This window comes from Astatotilapia calliptera, chromosome 3, assembly GCF_964374335.1.
Source record: "Astatotilapia calliptera chromosome 3, fAstCal68.1, whole genome shotgun sequence".
Taxonomy (NCBI): Eukaryota; Metazoa; Chordata; class Actinopteri; order Cichliformes; family Cichlidae; genus Astatotilapia; species Astatotilapia calliptera.
In genome coordinates this window covers 7,701,329-7,722,381 of record NC_137424.1, presented here as the reverse complement: position 1 = coordinate 7,722,381, position 21,053 = coordinate 7,701,329, and the positions used below count along the sequence as shown (strand labels likewise).

Here is a 21,053-nt window from a genome sequence, read left to right as displayed (position 1 = left end):
CAATAACATGTTTGCCTTCCACAGTGTGCTGTTAGACACCACTGTACCTCTGCCATTTCAAAAAGAGCAGCTTGGGAACATTTTGGCTCCAAACACTTTGTGTTTAAGTTCTTTGTTTTCTTTGTGAAGCCGACAACATCTGGAGCTTTGTGACTCATAGAAACATCATTTTGTTCTTTAGATGACAGCAGATTGGGACTGAATAATCAATCACTATCAAACCAATAAAGACAAACATGCTGATTTTACAGGAACTTTGTTGGAGAAGCTGCAAAGACATGAAACTGGTGGAGATCCCAAACCAGTTGATAGTGCTGGTTATTCCAAATAAAGCTGTTTCCCTTTGAGATGAAATGACTTTGTGTCCTGATATATAATAAAGATGTTGTTGTTTTTGAGCCCCTGTATTAAAAGTATTAGAGATGGACGGATCCGATATTACGTATCGGTATCGGTCCGATACTGACCTAAATTACTGGATCGGATATCGGAGAAAAATAAAAAATGTAATCCGATCCATTAAATATCACGAAAGCACCTCACAAAACTTGCAACACGCCGTAACTCACCTCAGAACGTTAGCACGTTGGAGCAGTATGCATCACGTGATAGAGCGGCTGTGGCATGCGGGACCTGTCGGTGGTCTGGGTAGCATGTGGAGCTTCGCTAGCAACCTGGCATTTCATCTCCGACAAAGTTATCCCGAGAGAAGTAAAGCAAGTGTGTAAGTCCATCTCTGAATGTTTGTAAAGCATTCCCACGTTAAGCTTAACAAGCGACTGCCTCTCTTGCTGCTACTTCAATCATGAAACTGATCAATGATCAGCTGATCGGCTTTTCTGTCGCGAGTCCATCTCTCTTGTTTGTTTTTGGCCCACTTTGCACCAGAAAGAGGAAACCAGCGGCTGAACAACAGCAGCACGTTTAAGCTTGATCAGCTGTTGTTAGAATTTATTTAATATTACTTTCTACACCAGGATCTTTTTCTACGTAGCTGACGGCTGGTAACTGTGCAGGGGCGGATCTAGCAAAGTTTAGCCAGGGGGGCCGATAGGGCATTAACAGGGAAAAGGGGGCACAAAGACATACTTTTCTTTCTTATTCTCATTTAAAATGTCGAGCTTTTAATAAATAATTATCTGACACCCAAAGTTTTAATTTGATGTAAAATGAATAGAAGTCAATTACTGTATATAGTAACTATTAAGTCTAATATACCCTAGTAAGCTATAGTACTTTTTCCTTTGGGAAGGTACCATCTGTGCAGTCTGCAATTTTGTTGAAGAAAGATGTTGAATCTATTTAATATTTCTTGAAAAATAATTGATTTCTGTGCATTTTTTTTCACACTGCATCAAATTAAGGTTGATTACGTCGATTAAGCATCATGAGGTGGAGCGTGAGGGGTGGTTCCCTATTTTTTATTTATTTATTTTTGTTGTTGCTGGGAGTTGGAACCCTATTAGTTAGGTTGCTTAATATTTACGCTAAGTACTCTTTAAAATACCAGAATAGGGAGGATGGTGTAGGTCTAAGTTTATTAGATTGATCAGTATTGCTGAACTATGAAATATTTTTTTGTATACAGGTATAACAGAATAGCTTTAGTGTAGTTGTTGTTTTAAACTTGAGTATGAACTTATACAAAATGCAGCAAGATATTTAAAAAACAGTTTTGTTGATTAAATACACTATATCGGATTCATATCGGTATCGGCAGATATCCAAATTTATGATATCGGTATCGGACATAAAAAAGTGGTATCGTGCCATCTCTAAAAAGTAGTTTAAAGTCAGCTTGAGTTTGATGTCTTTATGTCAAAGCTGCTCATGATGTTGAGCTGCTGATGGAATAAAAACAATATAAAAGCATGTAGTCCAGACTTAAATGTAGCCTGTTGTTAGCTGAGGTCCACACACAGTGTTTGACTGTGTAAAGTGTGTGAAAGGGCTGCTGGTGGAGCTCACTAGGATGAGCAGGTGACCACGAGGTGGAGAGCAGCTGGCCTGGCTTTGACCCGGGCCACGCCCCCTTTCTCTCTGCTTTGCTGTCACTTATCTTCACTGCTCTGTCCAATAAAGCTGAAAAAGGCCCCGAATCAAAGAAATCTGCTGCAGCCTCTGAAATGTCTTCTGTTTCCTTCCCGACGGCTTTTTCACCGTCAGCCCATCAGACAGTCCAGCAGCATTTATGATGATGTCATGATGTTGAAGAGGCTGCTACGGTGGCCTCCCATGACCCCCAGCCTCATCACAGCTGAGATGCAGACATTTGAAAACATTCAGCAGACAACTGAATAACAGTCCAACACAACAGTCTGTGTGCAGACACACACTGACCTTTCATATAGTCAAACACAGCTGGTTGAGTCATTTCTCTGTGAGTCTAAAGTGAATCTAGTATTTGAAAGTCCACTTCCTGTATTTGTTGTTGAAGACTTCTTCAGCTTCTTCTCAAGGACATCAGCTGCTTGTTTGGCAGCAGAGGCAGTTAAGAAGCTTCCTGAAAAACACTGAACAGTGAGTTCACTGTGGCATATGACAGATTCAGCTTTCTGTGTGCAAATGTGTCTGTGTCGACCTTTCAAATGCTGTTGAATCCAAAACATCAGCGGCTCCTCGGCTGCTCACTTCATGCACTTCTGTCTGTGTGACAGTCCAATGACATCACAGCTGTTTCCAGCCCCAGTGTCTCAGGACTGGACACCTTTAAACATGTCGAGGATCAAACAGCGTCCAGCTAAACACACATGAAACTATCAGAGCTGACAATCATTCCAATAACATCTAATGGTTCATGTATGTAGACACAGGACTACAAGGAAATGGCTCTCAGCATCTGGCTGTGGGAACACATGAGTCCCTGTTTGTGTTCAGATTGTGTGCATGTTTTAGACGTGTGTCACATGTAGAAACACAACAATCCCACAATGACACACAGATGTGTTTGACACAGCTGTGCAGCTGTAAGTTGTTTCTCATGATTCATTGAAGCTCTTCTAACATTCTGGAGACGATCAGTACATGAATCTGTTCAACACGACAACAATTTGACTTCAGTGTGAACGTTTGCATTAAATAACCTTCTTCATCCAGCTGACAGCATCTTCATCCTATGATGTGAACAGTTCCTCCTGTTGATGACAAACCTCTGACAGGATCTGCTTGAGGAGCTTTTTCATGTGCAGCTCTCTGAGCTCAGGGCTGAGCTGCTGTTTCATCTTTAAGAGCTGCTGCCTCCTCGCCGGACTTGTTCTCCTCTTCTTCTCCTAATGACACCATTTCTGCTTCATATTAAATTCAATAAAGATGCTGACATGTATCTGTAGCAACAACATCATTGAATCTAGAACAACTGGAGCCAAACCAGTGGCTCTGCTGGGATCACTGGTGAGCCAACACTTCCTTGTTGATGCAGATTTCAGGGCTTCCTTTTGCTCCTCCGTTATAACTGTTCTCTCTTCTCAACACATGATGACACAAAGGAATCAGCAGTGACAAAGATGATGCTGAAGAGAAGCACACACTTCACACATATAACAGAGCAGTGCAGTTACACACACCTCTGCTCGACATCAGGCCTCAAACAAAGACACAAAACACTAACTTGACTCTAAACAGAAGAAACGAGCAGCTGTTTCTGTTCTGTGCTTATTTATATTTGACACACATGCTTCTCTTTGTGCAAACACACATCGCACTATAAGGGTAACCTCGCACACAATGATTGGACAGCACAGTGATGATGCTGGGAGATCCTATACGCAGCAACACAGAAACACTGAGAACTTTAAACAATGATGGAAAGTGTTATAAATGACTTGTTGGCCTCTGATCTGTCACAAACAGCTGAAACGTGTCTCTCATGAGTCACATGAAGGTTTTTGACAGAAAGGACAAAAAGTAGCTGCAGTCAGTTTGTGTCATTTTTATATTTATTCATCTGGGAGAAAAATCTGAGGGACATTAAAATGTGTTTTCAACAGAGACAAGAACATGAATATAACAGAACAGGTAAATGAACATGTTTCAAGTAAACAGCTGGACTGATCAGGTCCAAACACAGAGTGATAAACTTGTCAAACAGCTGTCATATCTTTATATAGAAGCTCTTTATAAATGCTGCTCACTGCAGTCTGTTTACTAATAATGTCAAAGTGTTAGAAACACAGAAACATCAGAATGGTCTTTGTTCACAGAAACCTGTCTGGGATCCTTTGTTGTTCTTTTGATGCAGAGTTACATTATAAATATAAAGAGTTATTTCAGAGTCTCATCAGTTTTCCTGCATGTCTTTATTTAACACATCAGCAGGGCTGAAGCTCTCATGTTAAACACACACTGATCTATGGACACGTTCATGTGTTTCTAACAGAACCAGGCTGTTATCAGCCTGCACTAACATTATGTCACACACACTGAATGTAACAGTGACAGTTTACATCATCACACAATCAGCTGTGATTGTTTCACTGTCATCAAACGAGTCAACAGGAAGTAGAATCAATAGAAACCAATCATTTACTGACAGCATGTCTGATGGAAATAAGTGCAGATTATGTATGAAGTCTAACTGCACACAGTAACTGTGTTACAATAAGGACTTAACAGCGCCCTCTGCTGGAGTGTTTCAGTACTGCGTTAACTAGAATACACCACCTCCTCCTCACACCACCTGCTACAGCTCTACTCTTCTATGACTACAGTCATCCACAGCACTGATGTGAGGTCACATGGTTCATATGTAAGGAGCACAGCTGACCTCAGGTCAGTTTAATGACTGTGAGCAGCAGCTGTGTTATTGTCACTGTGACAGGGAGACACTCTCAGACACAGCGCTCATGTCAGCTTGTTCTCATGCAGGAGGATCAGGAGCTCCATGTTTGTCTTTCTGTTTGAATCATGATGTGTTTGTGCCATCAGAGTCTGTCATGAGTACTCAGGGTTTCACAGCAGCTCTTCTGGATGCTGACGAGGACTCCAACCTCATGTTTCACCTCTCTGAGCTTCTGATGTCTGTGAACACTCGTGTTTCTTCTCTGGGCTCATCTGGACAAAAACACCTTTCTGTGTTTGGCTGCAGCCTCATTCTGACTGACAGGAAGTGTGTTATCCATGAGCTGCACTTCTGTGAGGAAGTTTCCTGCTGTGTTTCCTGTCTGTGGACAAACACGAGTGTTCCAGCTGAGGACTTGGTTCCTTCCACCTGTCCATACAGGACATCACGCTGTCTGCAGCTCTGTAAATGCAGCTCCAGGTCCTTCCACGTGCTGCTCTGTATTTGTGCAGTTTGTAGTGTGTCCTGGGAAACGTAGCACACATGGTGTTCTTCTGCTGTTTCCTCCTTTCACTGAGTGTGAAACACTGACGCTGTGCTGTTGTTCACAGAGGGGAGCTGATTCTAGCTGCAGCTGGACTCTGTCATCTAACTGAATGTGTTGGTGCTGATCACGGGGCTCTGAGGGGGGAGCAGCAGGAGGACTCTGGATGCTGACGTCAGTGTATCTGTGGAAGCTCCCACAGCGTGTCTGTCATTCAATATTGTGCTGTATATTGTATCTATGCAAAGATGAACAGACTGTGTGTTCACTGGTCTCTGTGCTGCAGCTCTGATGTCATCATCACTCCCTCCTCCACCCTCAGCAGTCCCAGCATGCTGCTGTGGTGCACCCCACCCTCACTCTACACCTGAGCCACAGACCACACCCTCCACCTCAATATACACCACAGTTTTCTCTGCTGTGGAAATGAGATCAGGAGGAAATCATCATTATTATTATTTAATAAACGCTCACATTAATGTGGGCTTATTTGTTTCATATTAGAAACATTAGTTGAGTGTTTTTAGTATAAAATGGTCAAAGTCCCTCTTTTTGCTCCTCCCCTCACCTGTGGATGGGCGGTGCTGTTACCGTGGTGACAGCTTGGATGTGTTTCAGTCCTGCCTGGTTATCACTGCAGGAATCTTTCACATTTATTACAGGTAATAACTCTGATTTTTCTGTGTATTATGAACCAAATGTATCCTGATACACACAGAGATGGATGAGCAGAGGTCACATGATGAAAGAACAAACATGGAGTCTTTGATTGATTTAGATATTTATTGATGAATGCAAACAAACCTGACACTGAACCATCGTCCAGCAGAACAAACCTGATCACATGACCTGCTGACCCAAACAGTGAAAAGCTCCATGGCAACAACAACAAACAGCCTCACATATGTTAACAGAGGCTGTTAGAAGCACAGAGTCTTTACAGTCTTTCTCCTGTTTGGACACAGATCTCTGCACATCTTCATCACAGTTACTCACAGACGTGCAGAGTGTGTGGATATCAAAGCTAAGTTTCCACCATGTTTGTAGTCTGTACTGGGACTCATGGAGCATCTCTCTATGAGCACTCAGTGCTTTAAACAGTGAGTCCCAGTTTAACCAGCAGCCTTCACACCACACATCACACAGACATGGAAACTTCAAACCTCAGACTGAAGACACCATCAGAAATAAACAGATTGTGATGAAGATGAAGAACTGGACCAGTTTGCTGTGGTTTCTTCTGTTCCTGTCAGAAATAAGAGTCTGGCAGCACTTTGCTCTCCTTCCACATGTTTAAGGAGGAAGTGAAGAAGAGCGAGTGAGTCGTCTTCCTCTGTGGGCCCAACATCAGGCAGCAGCCACGTATTTTTAAAAACCCAGCACACTGCTTCAGAAACACTGAGTCCAGGTGACCAGAGTCATGTGATCAGTGAGGTCTTCACTCAGGACGTCACTGCTTCAGGACCTGATTCAGAGGTTTATAAGGACGTGGATCATTGGTGCTGATGTTGTGTGAGAGCTGGTGAACCATGGGGAACATGAATAACAACCAGGCCATCAGCAGTTCTACCCCCAGCTCTAACACCTACATAATACACTATACATATAGTTATTGTTAAGGTTCAAATATTGAGGAAGGAGAGTACAAACAACCAGGTCCAGAAGAGCTTGGTCAAACAATTGATTTTAATGAACACAGGCGTGGGGGGACCAGCGCCGTACGCAGACAGCGCAGATCTCCGACTAATCAAAGCATAAACAGATATTTTATACCATCGGGGTTTGAATTTAATGACGCCCCTTCAACGTCACACAGATACATACATACATACGTCAGATCAAAACCACAATGACTTTTAACACAGTTTGAAAAGAACATTGTCTCTATCTTCATGGCAGATGTTTCCTGTCAACCTTTTGACTGCCGCTTCTCCAAAACCACAGACCATGCTCTGCAGTAAGATACCACTTCTGCACGCCCGCAGTTGCAAGCAAACATGATTAACCTCTCACCTATAACTGAATGTATCTACTATGTGTGTGTGTGTCACGACCTCACTTGGCACTCTGTGTCACCTCTCACCTACTAACACTCGCAGTCAAACAGAGGCCACTCTCACATGTGTTAGCAGTTTACTAAAACTATATATGTAGTATATTGAATAAATGTTTTAATCAAGAACCTCTACTAGAAGCTTAATAAAAGAATATAAAAGTATAAAAGATAATAATGAACAACCTGGTTATTCAAATAGCATCATCCAAACAGCTCCTCAGAATAAGCTGCACTTACACTCTGCTTTTAGTTTCACTTTTGCAAAAGCACGCTCTGCAAACCTGCAGTTTCCTGTCAAGACTTTGCACAGAGTGTCCTCAGAATCAGCCCATACACACTTAAGATTATAACAAGCATTCAAAAGCATTTAAGATCATAGATTCAACTCAACAGTTTAAAGTGGTTATAACTGCACCTGTAGTAAAGGCTAACTGGGTACCAAAATGTTTAAACATCTGAATGCAATATCAATGCTGTAGATTATATTATTAATGCAATGGTAATGATGATGATTATTAACAGTAGCAACAAAATAATTTCCCTGATCTCCACATTATATAGGTTATAGTATGTTATATATAAACGTAGCTGAAGCAGTTTCATTTGTAGCTTCACGCTGCACTTCACATGTTTGTCCACCAGATGGCAGCACAGAGGCCTGTGTTGGAAAGCTTTGAGTAATGAAGCGTTTTCAATCCAAGCTTCAGAAAGCTTCATGTGGTCATCAAGGAAGCAACCAGGAAATATCTGCTGTGTGTAAAAACAGCAACACAAGAATCCAGGATGAAGACAAGAAACTCAAAGCTCACAAAACCGGTGGAGCTAATTTTGTGACGTGTTTCTGTAAAAACACCACAGAAGTGAATCATCAAAGTTTCCATGTGAGCTGATGATGCTGCTGCAGAGTTTCTGTGAACCTCCTGTGACCCCGCCTCCTCATACAGAGACATCTGATTGCTCTTCAAACTGCATCACGTGGACACATGTGATTGTGTGTTGTAGTATTGATCCCAATGCTGGTATCAGTCCTGGATCAATAACACTGGATGGATGCGTTCAGCATGGAGCCCCTGAGCTGTGTTACAGACAAACATGGAAACTGACAGGTCTGTGTCATTCACAGTCTGTAACACTTCTAAACAACAGAGGCTGACCCAAGTGCCTCAGAGCCAGGCACGCTCACATCACAGCTCTCTAAATAAGCCAGTTTCAAAATAAGAGCTGAAAGCTGTGTTTGCTTGTGTTAGCTTATTATTGTGGAGACTAACATTCAGTGATCATGTGTTCAGACTCATAATGATTACTCTCAGAAATCCTGATCTTTGTATTTACTGTGTGTTGGATCGATAACTGAGATTCATGGTATCACACAGCTGTGCTGCTGCTGATGTCAGCACATCTGGAACAATACGAGGTATCTGCTAGCAGACTGAGCAGGACGTGAGACCTGTGGACTGTTTAAAGCTGTCCCTCCACAGCTCACTCAGACCTGATCCACACCTCAGTGATATTCTCTGACTTCCTCAGTAGAGACAGAAACCATTCAGATCTGGGACCATCAGCTGACTGATGATGTCACACAGACTGTGTTTTTCAGGAACAGTGATTCTGATGTGAGCCTGCTAGCTGACAGCAGACCTGATGAAAGCACATGTTCACATCTGTGAGGACAGACTGGACTCTTTGACTGCACCTTGGTTCTCCTCAGAGGTCTGTACAGGAGCATGTCCACCCCCACTGAAGATCTCAGTCACTGTGAAACATAGAAAGCTGCTTGTGTGGCCTCTGCCTCACATGTAGATACAGCTACAGGTTTCTCTGTCAGTCAGACTGAAACAGTGTCCTGATGCTGCATCATTCAGCTCTGTGCCCCAGTCAGCATCACTGGGAGCTACCAGTGTTTCTGCCCTTTTCCTGTAACACTACACTCAGCACAGGCTCAGCTGGTATCCAGTGTTGGACTTTGGCTTCAGCTGCTGTGATAGATCCTCTAACATAGATCAGCTCTGCTACATGTTGTTAGATAAGTGCAGCTGCTGTCATGTCCTGATGTTTCTCTGGCTCAGCAGCTTCTCCATCAGAGGTTCACATGGAGCTGATCCAGTATCTCCAGTAACTGTGTTCTGTGCCTCACTGGTTCATCCTTCTGTCTGTGTGACGTCAGTCAGATGTTGAAGTTCAACTCTGTAATCTTCACTGTGTCACAGAGTTCAGTGAGTCCCGTTATTCACAGTATCAATCAGATCATCAGAGAACAGCTGATCAGCAATCAGTGGTGCCAACAGCGCCTCCTGTGGTGAGAGGATGCAATAATGCAATGTAGCATTTTTCCACTCAACACTTGCAGTCATGGAAACTGTCTGTTGGATCTGTGTGACGTTGCTTTCTTGGTTAGAGTTCCTCACAAATGTCCAGATGATTCTTCTAATGAGGCGTCGACCATGTTTGCAGCTCTTTGGAAGAAAACGTCGCCCTTTGCCATCCTTACTTTTCTTTGACTTCTTCAAATGCAGCTGAACTCCAGCTGGTATTTTCTTGGACTTTGCAGCTGTTTCTGGTCATCAGTTCATTCCTGCAAACCTCTGAAGCTGAACAACAATGATGCTGCATTGCTGGCTGATCCCAAAAGGTTGATTCTGTTCATCTGGACGTTTTCAGAAACGTTTGCTCACTGATCAGGTGACTTCTTCAGTCTCAGCTGACTGCAGCTTTACAAGCTTACAAACAGCACATTTGCACAATGACTGAAAGCAGCAGCACCTGATATATATGATACTAATATAATACATATACATATATAATCCATACTAATGATGAAGGAACTGAGCTCACAGTCCATTGTTCATTCAGTGAACTACTCAGTTTATTTTGGGCCTCAGAAATGCTCACTCTGTTTGTACATCACTGTCAGCAATAGACTCATTCTGCTGTGTGGACAGGAACACATGTGACATCACTTCCTGTTTGTTTGTGACTGAAGAAGTTTACAAGGAATCATTTAGAAGAGTTTCAAACATCAACTGATTGAATCCATGAATCTGAAAACGTGTTTGTGAGTGAAAGAGACAGACATGTACAGACTGAACTATCTGTTCAACAGTCAGAGTGTTTCTGTAACAGGAGACACTCTTTACACTCCACTCAGCACAGGGACACTGAGCCACCAGGAAACAAGAACATAAACCCAGGATAAAGAGTTTGAGTGAATGTGGTGTTGAAGGTGTGGAGGTGGATCAGAGTGTCAGAGGAGACTCTGTAGAAGGACAGAGTGCCAGCAGGACAGTCCACATACACTGCTGCTCTGTTAGAGACAGAGGAGGAGGAGGAGGAGGAGGAGATGGATGTTTTTATTCTATTGTGCCAGACAGACTGAGGACCATCATCAGAGCAGATCAGACTCCAGGACTGATCATTGAATCCAAACAAACAGTCATCACTGTCTCCTTTCCTTCTGATGCTTCTGTAACTCACTGATATATAAACATCTCCTGTCCACTCGACCTCCCAGTAACAGCGACCAGTCAGACCATTTCTACACAGCAGCTGATAAACATCAAATCTGTCTGGATGATCAGGATATGACTGAACCTCCTCCACACGTGTCACCTTCCTGTTGTTGTCAGACAGTTGGAGCTCTGTGTTCACTGTGTTTGTGTCGATTGTGAGTTGACAGGAATCTGATGGAGAGAACAAACACAATCCAGCTGCAGTTATTGATCCATCATCTGTTCATTGATTGACACTTTGATGATGACTCCTGACATGATGAAGATGGTTGAATGTGTGCTGCTTTGTTTTCATGAATCCCATTAAAAACACACTTACACTTCCTCAGACCTGGTCTCAACCATCGGACTCCAGCAGGCTCCACCCTGAAAGGAGGAGGGGGGTCAGAGCAGCACAGTCAGCATGCACACATGGACATTACATGGCTCTCACACACACACTGTTACACACTGAGCTCAAAGCTCGGCTCCACTGTTTTATTTCAACTTTGTTTTATTAATTTCAACAATGACATACAAAGTTAGCAACAGCTAAGTCCATCTTGATTTCAGAACAGTGGTATGTCCATTATACCCTCCAACCCCCCAACCCAAATTCTCCCCCTACCAGGTCTACAATAGACAAAACACTGCAGAAAACCAGTTTCTGCCCACACACACACACACACACACACACACACACGCACACACACACACACAAAAACCTAAAAAATAAATTTAGAAAAAACAAAAAACAAAAAAAAAACCCAACACCTCAGGACCCATACACATAACAAGCATAACCCCCAAAAAACAACAACCACAACTCCCCCCCCTCCCCCCGCCCCGTAACCAAACAGACAAACAAAAACAAACAAAACAAAAACTGAGAAAACAAATAACAGAGAAAGGACCAAGCAAAACAAAAGGAAAAACAAATAGATAAGGTATAAATAAGATTAAAAAAAACAAAAACAAAAAAACATTATAATGTAGCTTCGCTCAGTTCACTGCAGACTCAGGAAGTAAAGTAATAGTGTCGACCAGCAAGAGAAATGATTTCCAGATTTTATTAAATTCCCTAATAGAACCTTTTAGAGAGAATCTAAGTTTTTCCAGCTTTAAGTTAAAGAGTACATCTCTCACCCAATGGTCATGAGTTGGGGGGTGGGGAAGCTTCCACTTCAACAGAATAAGCCTCCGGGCCAGTAAAGTGGTAAAGGCTAGGGCCTGTTTGAGGGGACCAGATAAGTTCAAGTCAGGAGGAATGCCAAAAATTGCAGAGAGTGGGTTAGGAAGGACAGTCTGGCCATATGCTTGGCTAAGTGTGTCGAATATATTCCTCCAAAATGCACCCAGTTTCGAACATGACCAAAACATGTGGACATGGTTGGCAGGCGATAGTCCACATCTGCTACAGGCATCACTGATGGTTGGATAGATTTTAGATAATTTTGCGTTTGTATAGTGTACTTTATAGACCACCTTACACTGAATCAAAGCATGACGAGCACAAATTGAAGACGAGTGAATCAATTTCAAAGCACGATCCCACTGCTGTTCTGGCAGGGTTGTCTGAAGCTCTTCCTCCCATCTCAGCTTAATATGAGAAATGGATTTGGGGACCAAAGCATCTAGTATTTTATACAAGGCTGATATCAGTCTGTTTTGATGAGGGTTCGTCTGCAGGATGATATCCAGATTTGTTTCTGGAGGCCGATTGGGAAAGTGAGGGAACTGCGTTTTTACAAAATTTCTAGCCTGAAGATAGCGAAAAAAGTTGGAGTTAGGCAGGTCGTATTTGGACGATAGGTCAGCAAAAGATAGAAAGGTGTCCTGACTATACAAGTCCTTAACAGTCCTAAGTCCGTTATCTTTCCAACTATTAAAGGCCGCATCAATGTTTGAAGGTGCAAAATTAAAAATTTTTGATAAAGGTGTTAGCAAAGACGGTCCAAGTAGCCCGAAGTATTTTCTGAACTGTCGCCAAATAGTTACTGTTTCCTTAGCTATTAGATTATCCCCAACAAGGGTTGGAGAAAAAGGGAGTGGTGAGCTGAGTATTGATGATAATGAGTAACAGCTAGATGCAGTTTCCATTTGTACCCAGGCTGTTACAGGGGGGTCGTTATGAACCCATTGTAAAAGTTTTTGTATGTTAGCTGCCCAATAGTAGTGTCTAAAATTGGGCAAACCAAGACCACCATCACTTTTAGAGGACTGAAGAATAGACTTGCAAATTCTAGCTTGTTTCCCTCCCCATATGAAATGTAACAGAATCTTTTCTAACTTGTCAAAAAATGCCTTGGTAAGAAAAATTGGGACATGTTGAAAAAGATACAAGAATTTTGGGAGGACACTCATCTTTATCAGGTTAACTCTCCCTGCCACTGACAATGGTAGAGAAGTCCAACGGTCACAATCTTTCCCAACATTTTCTAGTAGGGATAGAAAATTCTCCCTCATCATTTTATGTATAGAAGAGGAAATAAAAAAACCCAAATATCTAAATCCGGTTTCTGTCCACTTAAAAGGCACTATTGAGTGGGGAAGAGCTCTGGCCAGGGAATTAAGGGGTTGCAACTCACTTTTTTGATAATTGACCTTATATCCTGACAGTGTACCATATTGGTCCAGTATGTCAAAAAGCACCGGGAATGAGTTTAGAGGGTCAGAAATGTACAGGAGCAAGTCATCTGCATAAAGGGACAGTTTGTGAGTCACACCGAACCTTGTAATGCCTTTAAATCTATCCTCTGAACGCAGCCATATTGCAAGAGGCTCGATAGCAATGGCGAATAGGAGGGGTGAGAGAGGGCACCCTTGCCTAGTGCCCCTCTCAAGTGGAAAAGGCAAAGACAAGTTGTTGTTAGTACGAATACAGGTGGATGGCGAGGAATATAGTAGCTTAACCCAGAGAATAAAGTCAGCCCCCAAGCCAAACCTATCCATCACCTCATAGAGGAAGCTCCACTCGACGCGGTCGAAAGCTTTCTCCGCGTCAAGAGATACCACAACCTCTGGAATTGAGTTGCACGATGTATGGATAATATTCAAGAGGCGTCTTGAATTGTCATATGAGTGCCTGCCGGCCATAAACCCCGTCTGGTCAAAGGCGATAATTTGTGACAGAACACGTTGTAGCCTAAGTGCGAGGATTTTAGATAGTATTTTAAAATCAATATTTAAAAGAGAAATTGGTCTGTAACTACTGCACAACAAAGGATCCTTATCCTTTTTCAAGATTAAACAAATAGTAGCTTCGGACAAAGTCTTGGGTAATTGACATTTTGAAAAGGCTTCATTATACATATCTTTCAACAACGGTGCCATAAGATCAGAATTGACTTTATAGTATTCTGCAGAGTAACCGTCAGGGCCCGGCGATTTACCTGTGTTTAAGGATTTAATGGCTTCTTGTACCTCTACTACTGTCACGGTTTGCGGGGCAAGCCGTGTGGATTTGTAGTAAGGACCCAAAAGGCGGCAGCTCTGGTGCAGGTGAGTGTTTATTTACAGCAGTGGGTACAAACAGCAACGGGGTGTGAACATGAAACCGAAACCTAAACTGGGTAAACTAACAACACAAACCAGGAATGACGGTGCAGGGAGGTCCGGGGAAATACATACAGGGAGACCGAGGGGAAACAACACAGACGAACCAGCAACTACTATGACAGAAGACACAACTTAAATACACTCAGAGAACACAGGGGGATTACATACAGGTGGGAACACAGCTGGGAGTAATTAACATGACGAGACTAGGGAGGCAAACTGAAAACACTCACATAAGACACAGACCTTCACAATAAAACAGGAACTTACACATGAAAGGACACAAACTAAGAAACGCGGACTAGATACAGGAACACACGGGCAGAACAGAGTAAACACTAACCAGAGGAAGAACAGAACCAAAATCGCGAAGAGAAAACACAAAACGCTGGGTCAAAAGGACCCAGGATCATGACAGTACCCCCCCCCCCCCCCCCTCAAAGGCTGGCTCCAGACAGCCCAAAAAGAAACAAAACAGCCAGAAAAAACAGAAAACAACCCGACCAGGGCGGGCGGCGGGGGCCCAGGAAGGAGGGCACGAAGCAAAACAAAACCGGAGCACCAGAAGGCCAAAAGACAAAAACAAAAAACGAGCCCAAAACCAAAAGAAACGAAGCACACCAGAACACAGGAAAAAACAGAAGAGTTCAGGGGGCCGACAGCACAGGAGTCCAGAAGAGTTCAGGGGGCCGACAGCACAGGAGTCCAGAAGAGTTCAGGGGGCCGACAGCACAGGAGTCCAGAAGAGTTCGGGGGGCCGACAGCACAGGAGTCCAAAACAGTTCGGGGGGCCGACCGTGCGGAAGGCAACGGCGGCCACTCAGGCGATGGCGGTCCGGGGGCTGGCCATGCGGAAGGCAACGGCGGCCACTCAGGCGATGGTGATCCGGACCAGGCGAGGCTGCAGACTCGGATGAGGCTGGACCAGGCGAGGCTGCAGACTCGGATGAGGCTGGACCAGGCGAGGCTGCAGACTCGGATGAGGCTGGACCAGGCGAGGCTGAAGGCTCTGAGGCTGGACCAGGCGAGGCTGAAGGCTCTGAGGCTGGACCAGGCGAGGCTGATGATGATGCTGCAGCCGGCGAGGATGATGATGCTGCTGCAGCAGGTGGCTGGACGGGCTCCTCGGGCCCTCCAGCTGAGACTGGAGACAACGGCCGGAGCGGTCCCTCGGACCCTCCAGCGGAGACACAAGACGAAGGCTGGACGGGCCCCTTGGACCCTCCAGCAGAAGCCATCACAAAGCCAGGAGGCATGGAGTCCTCTGGCAGACATGAAGGCAATGGGTGCTGTGCTGAGCACTGGCCCTGCTCAGACAGCACTGACACGGAGTTGTTCTCTGAGGGCTGCTTAATCTTCAGGGGTCCAGAATCAGCTGGGGACTGAGACCTAGCCTCTGGGGACGCCCTGGAGTGCAGAACGGTGCCTGAAGCAGCTAAAGCGCGAGAAACTCCCTGACTGGACCTTAAATCTTCTCCCTGCATGGAGTGAATGAGTGGAACCGGTACTGCTGGGGCCTGCGCTACAGGCGGCACTGGAGCTACTGGGGCCTGCGCTACAGGCGGCACTGGAGCTACTGGGGCCTGCGCTGAAGGGGACACTGGAGCTACTGGGGCCTGCGCTGAAGGGGACACTGGAGCTACTGGGGCCTGCGCTACAGGCGGCACTGGAGCTACTGGGGCCTGCGCTACAGGCGGCACTGGAGCTACTGGGGCCTGCGCTACAGGCGGCACTGGAGCTACTGCGGCCTGCGCTACAGGCGGCACTGGAGCCACTGGGGCCTGCGCTACAGGCGGCACTGGAGCCACTGGGGCCTGCGCTACAGGCGGCACTGGAGCTACTGGGGCCTGCGCTACAGGCGGCACTGGAGACTGAGCTGAGAGTGGCACTGGAGACTGAGCTGAGGGTGGCACTGGAGACGGAGCTGAGGGTGGCACTGGAGACGGAGCTGAGGGTGGCACTGGCTGCGGGGGAGCTAACTGGGCTGAGAGTGGCTGCGCGGGAGCTAACCGGGCTGAGAGTGGCTGCGGGGGAGCTGACTGGGCTGAGAGTGGCTGCGGGGGAGCTAACCGAGCTGAGAGTGGCTGCGGGGGAGCTAACCGAGCTGAGAGTGGCTGCGGGGGAGCTAACCGAGCTGAGAGTGGCTGCGGGGGAGCTAACCGAGCTGAGAGTGGCTGCGGGGGAGCTAACCGAGCTGAGAGTGGCTGCACAGGCGATAAGCAGCTCGCGTTGACATCCGCCACACAAAACGCAGCCCCTGAATGAACAGTCATGCAGTCTGAAAATGAAAAAGAGTCCTCACTCACCACAGCCGGCGATTTAGAAGCCCGAACGTCCGGCTGTGGGGTGGCGCGCTTGCGGCGCGATCGGCGTTTCCTCCCCGCAGCCGGCTCCGACGGGCCGGGCAAGATCACATCCGGCGAGTCGGGCAGCGAGGCAGGAGTGGCTGAGAGAAGGTGAGGTGTGTGCCGGAGAAAAGCCTGTATGGTCGGAGGAAGTGAATTCAGTAGCCATGGCAGGCCGGAAAAGAGACGTTGTAGCCGACCTTCCACGGCGCGGCGAAGCTCGTACGGAGGATTCTCCAGCCACAGCCCGAGGAGGATCTCCACATTGTAGCCGATGTCATCCTGGAGCTCCTCGGACGGATTGACTGCCGCTGGGTCCATGGTGGCTGGTTCGTTCTGTCACGGTTTGCGGGGCAAGCCATGTGGATTTGTAGTAAGGACCCAAAAGGCGGCAGCTCTGGTGCAGGTGAGTGTTTATTTACAGCAGTGGGTACAAACAGCAACGGGGTGTGAACATGAAACCGAAACCTAAACTGGGTAAACTAACAACACAAACCAGGAATGACGGTGCAGGGAGGTCCGGGGAAATACATACAGGGAGACCGAGGGGAAACAACACAGACGAACCAGCAACTACTATGACAGAAGACACAACTTAAATACACTCAGAGAACACAGGGGGATTACATACAGGTGGGAACACAGCTGGGAGTAATTAACATGACGAGACTAGGGAGGCAAACTGAAAACACTCACATAAGACACAGACCTTCACAATAAAACAGGAACTTACACATGAAAGGACACAAACTAAGAAACGCGGACTAGATACAGGAACACACGGGCAGAACAGAGTAAACACTAACCAGAGGAAGAACAGAACCAAAATCGCGAAGAGAAAACACAAACCGCTGGGTCAAAAGGACCCAGGATCATGACAACTACAGTGATAGGTCCCCCTAATCCTTTCGTCAGATCTCTATCTATTCTTGGAAAATGTATATTTTGGAGAGTTTCTTCTGATAGAGGGGGAGAACTTGAAGTGTACAGATTGGAATAGAAACTTACAAATACTTTATTAATTCCCTCTGGGTCCGATATTATGTCACCAGCAGCAGACTTGACCTTTGGGATTAGCTTAGAGGTTGCTTCGGCACGGGCTTGATAAGCCAGAAGTTTCCCTGCCTTGTCGCCAGATTCAAAAAAGCGTTGCTTAGTCTTAATTAATTGAACCATAGCTGTTGCGGTGGTGGTTAAATTGAGACTGGCTTGAACTTTCACACGTTCTGTATAGAGGTTAGGATCTGGGTTTGATGCATATCTGCCATCTAGATCTTTGATCTTATTCAATAAACTGGACGTGTAAGTTAACTCTTTCTTCTTTAAATTTGACACAAATCCTATAAGCTGGCCTCTCATGTAGGCTTTCGACGTTTCCCATAATACACCTCTTGACACTTCAGTAGAATCGTTCAACTCAAGGAAAAGTGAGAACTGTGATCTCAAAAAATGTGTGTAGTCATCCCTTATCAACAGGCTAGAGTTAAATCTCCAATGTTTAATGGGTCGAGACGGGGTCGCTAATACCACATCAAAAGAAACTGGTGAATGATCTGAAATGGCGATAGCATGATACTGACAATGGCTAATTTTACAGAGAAACCTAATATCAACAAGAAAAAAGTCTATACGTGTATATGTACGGTGGGGATGAGAGAAAAAGGAAAATGCCTTAGTAGTGGGATTCACATGTCGCCATGGATCCACAATCCCCAGCTGAGTTTTGAAAAATTCTAGGGTTTTAGCAGATTTATTCAGGGAACAGGCCTTAGTTGACGATCTATCCAGCAGAGTGTCCTGAACCAAGTTAAAATCACCTCCAATAATAAGATGATAGTTTTCCAGATTTGGAAGTGAAGAGAAAAGTTTAGCTATAAAAGAGTCGTCATCCCAGTTCGGCCCGTACACGCTAGCCAGTATCACAAGTGAGCCCTGCAAGTTTCCTGACACAAATGTGAAACGGCCATCTGGATCAGCAATAACTTTATGTTGCTCAAACAGAATATTATTACGAATAAGTATGGCTGTCCCTCTGGCCTTGCCGTTAAATTTGGAATGATATATATTGCCGATCCAGTTTCTCTTGAGTCGCCTCACTTCTCTGTTGCAGAGATGTGTCTCTTGAAGAAAAAACACATCTCCTTTAAGCTGCTGTAAATGCGCCATAACTTTGTTAACTTTGGTTGCATTCCCCACCCCTCTCACATTCCAGGAGACAATTCTAAGACCATTGATTGTGCTCGACATACCTTACTATATTCAGACAGGTCTTTGGTTTGACAAGTTGACCGTGGCCAGGGGAAAGCTGGTGTCTGTATTTGAGGTAGTAGACTGTGAACAGAACAGGGGAAAAAAAAAAAAAAAAAAAAACAGAAAGAAAAATAAGTAAATAAAATAAAATAAAATAAAATAAAATAAATAAGACACAACAACAACAACAACAGAAAAAACATAAAACAAGGCAATACATACATGCAGATCGAACAACATAAATTGGACCTGGATACCCCCGAAAACAAAACTTGCAAGTGTCCATTGCACAGCAGGGTGTAAACATTCCCATGTGAAGACTTCGCCATCACAACTCTTATCAAATGGCTTGCTTCCCTGTGGCGGCAAGGTCTCACTATGAAAATATGCCTTGTCAATATTCTGCTAGAAAAAATTGAGGAACTAGGATGTATCTTACTATACAAAAACGGACAGAAGAAAAGCACAAAAAAGGCAGGCTGGGGTATTGTTGTCCCCCATTTGTACATGGCAGGAATCAAACTGTAGGAGAGGCAATAATAATGAAAAAATGTGTGTTTATATAAAGTAAAACAGTATATACATATATGTATACGTAGCAGACTAGCGTGCCAACAGTGATATTAGAACAAAATATAAACAGGGGTATTATAAAGGAAAATGAGAGAAAAACAGAAAAAACAATGAGGTTAGAATTACTCAAACCATGCTGTCCTCTAGGTACCAAACATCAAACTAAAATGTCATGAGCCCTTCTATGGAAGTGGCAGGATCCAACCATGACCCTCAGATCAGGTTTCCAGAATGTTAGAACTCAGGGGACGGTGTAAGGCGATATAGCTCCGAGCGTCGCCTGGTGACGCCAGTCGCTTCCGGTTCCCTTCGTCAGTCATAACGAACAGTTTGGCCGGGTAGCGAAGCTGAGGCTTGAGTCCAAGATCGTACAACTCCTTCATAACTCCGCGGTAAGCGGACCGTTGTTCCAGCACCTCAGGGCAATAGTCCTCGACAATATGGATGGGGGTGTCCTTATATTTCAGTTTACCCCGCATTTCCCGAGCTTTGCGCACAACGAGCTCACGGGTCTGGTAGCTATGGAAACAGACAACAACCGCTCGGGGTTTCGCGTTGGGGCCTGGTCTTGCCACCAGTGCCCGGTGGGCTCGATCCAACTCCGGGGCCGTTTTCAAAACGTCCACTCCAAATATGTCCACAAACACCTGAGAAAAGAACACAGTCGGCCTGGGCCATTCAATATTTTCAGGGACCCCCAAGAGGCGAATATTGTTGCGGCGGCTCCTGCTTTCAACGTCGATTAGCCTAGCTCTCAGCTTCTCGTTATCCTCCGCCACCACCGCTAACTTAGCCACCACGTTCTGGAGCTCCGCGCTCGTAGTTGTGGCCATAGTTTCCAAGGCTGTAATCCGTTGGTCATGGTTGTTGAGAGTCGTTTGGATGCTGTCCAGCTTGTTTTCAAGTCGCTGAACGGATGTCTTGAATTCTGCCGAAAGCGAGGCTTTGTGCTCGTCCAGCGTGGTCTTTAGCATAGCCATGATGGCTTCATTAGCCGCAGCGAGCTCATCTCTTTTTTGCTCCTGGTTCCTGGTGTTTCTACTGGTCATCTTGGCAGATTATGACACCAGACACACAATACCACCAATACAACTCCACACTTTGTTGCGGGTAGTGAGAAATTATCAAGTAGTTGTGATAAAAGTAGAAGCCCTGCGAAGAGCGACTATTTCGACATGCCGTCTACCGGAAGTCCTCCGGCTCCACTGTTTTATTCAAAGAAATCTACATTTATTTATCAGCACATTTAAAAACAGCTTGAGCCAAAGTGCTGCACAGAGTAGAGAGAAAATAGGAAACATACACAGTAATGACTATAAAGACTGGTCAGGATTGAAAGCTACAGAGTACAAATGTGTTTCCAACCAGCTTTTAAAAATGTCCAGTGTTGGTGACGACCTGATGTGAAGGGCGACTGTTCCAGAGTTTGGCTGCAGCCATCGATAAAGCTCACCTCTGTTTTTAC

General features: G+C 45.0%; 1 protein-coding gene across 1 annotated transcript in view; it reads right to left on the bottom strand.

Annotated features, from left to right (window-relative positions):
* Positions 1-10,218: 10,218 nt before the first annotated feature.
* Positions 10,219-21,053, bottom strand: part of LOC145422825 (protein NLRC3-like) — a 33,308-nt gene continuing 22,473 nt past the window's right edge. Inside the window, exons 10-11 of the mRNA XM_080294650.1 lie at positions 11,203-11,249; positions 10,219-11,054 (exon numbers count right to left, since the gene is read on the bottom strand). Coding sequence (XP_080150776.1) covers positions 10,519-11,054; positions 11,203-11,249 — 583 coding nt within the window. The 3' untranslated portion in view covers positions 10,219-10,518. The remainder of the gene's footprint in view (positions 11,055-11,202; positions 11,250-21,053) is intronic.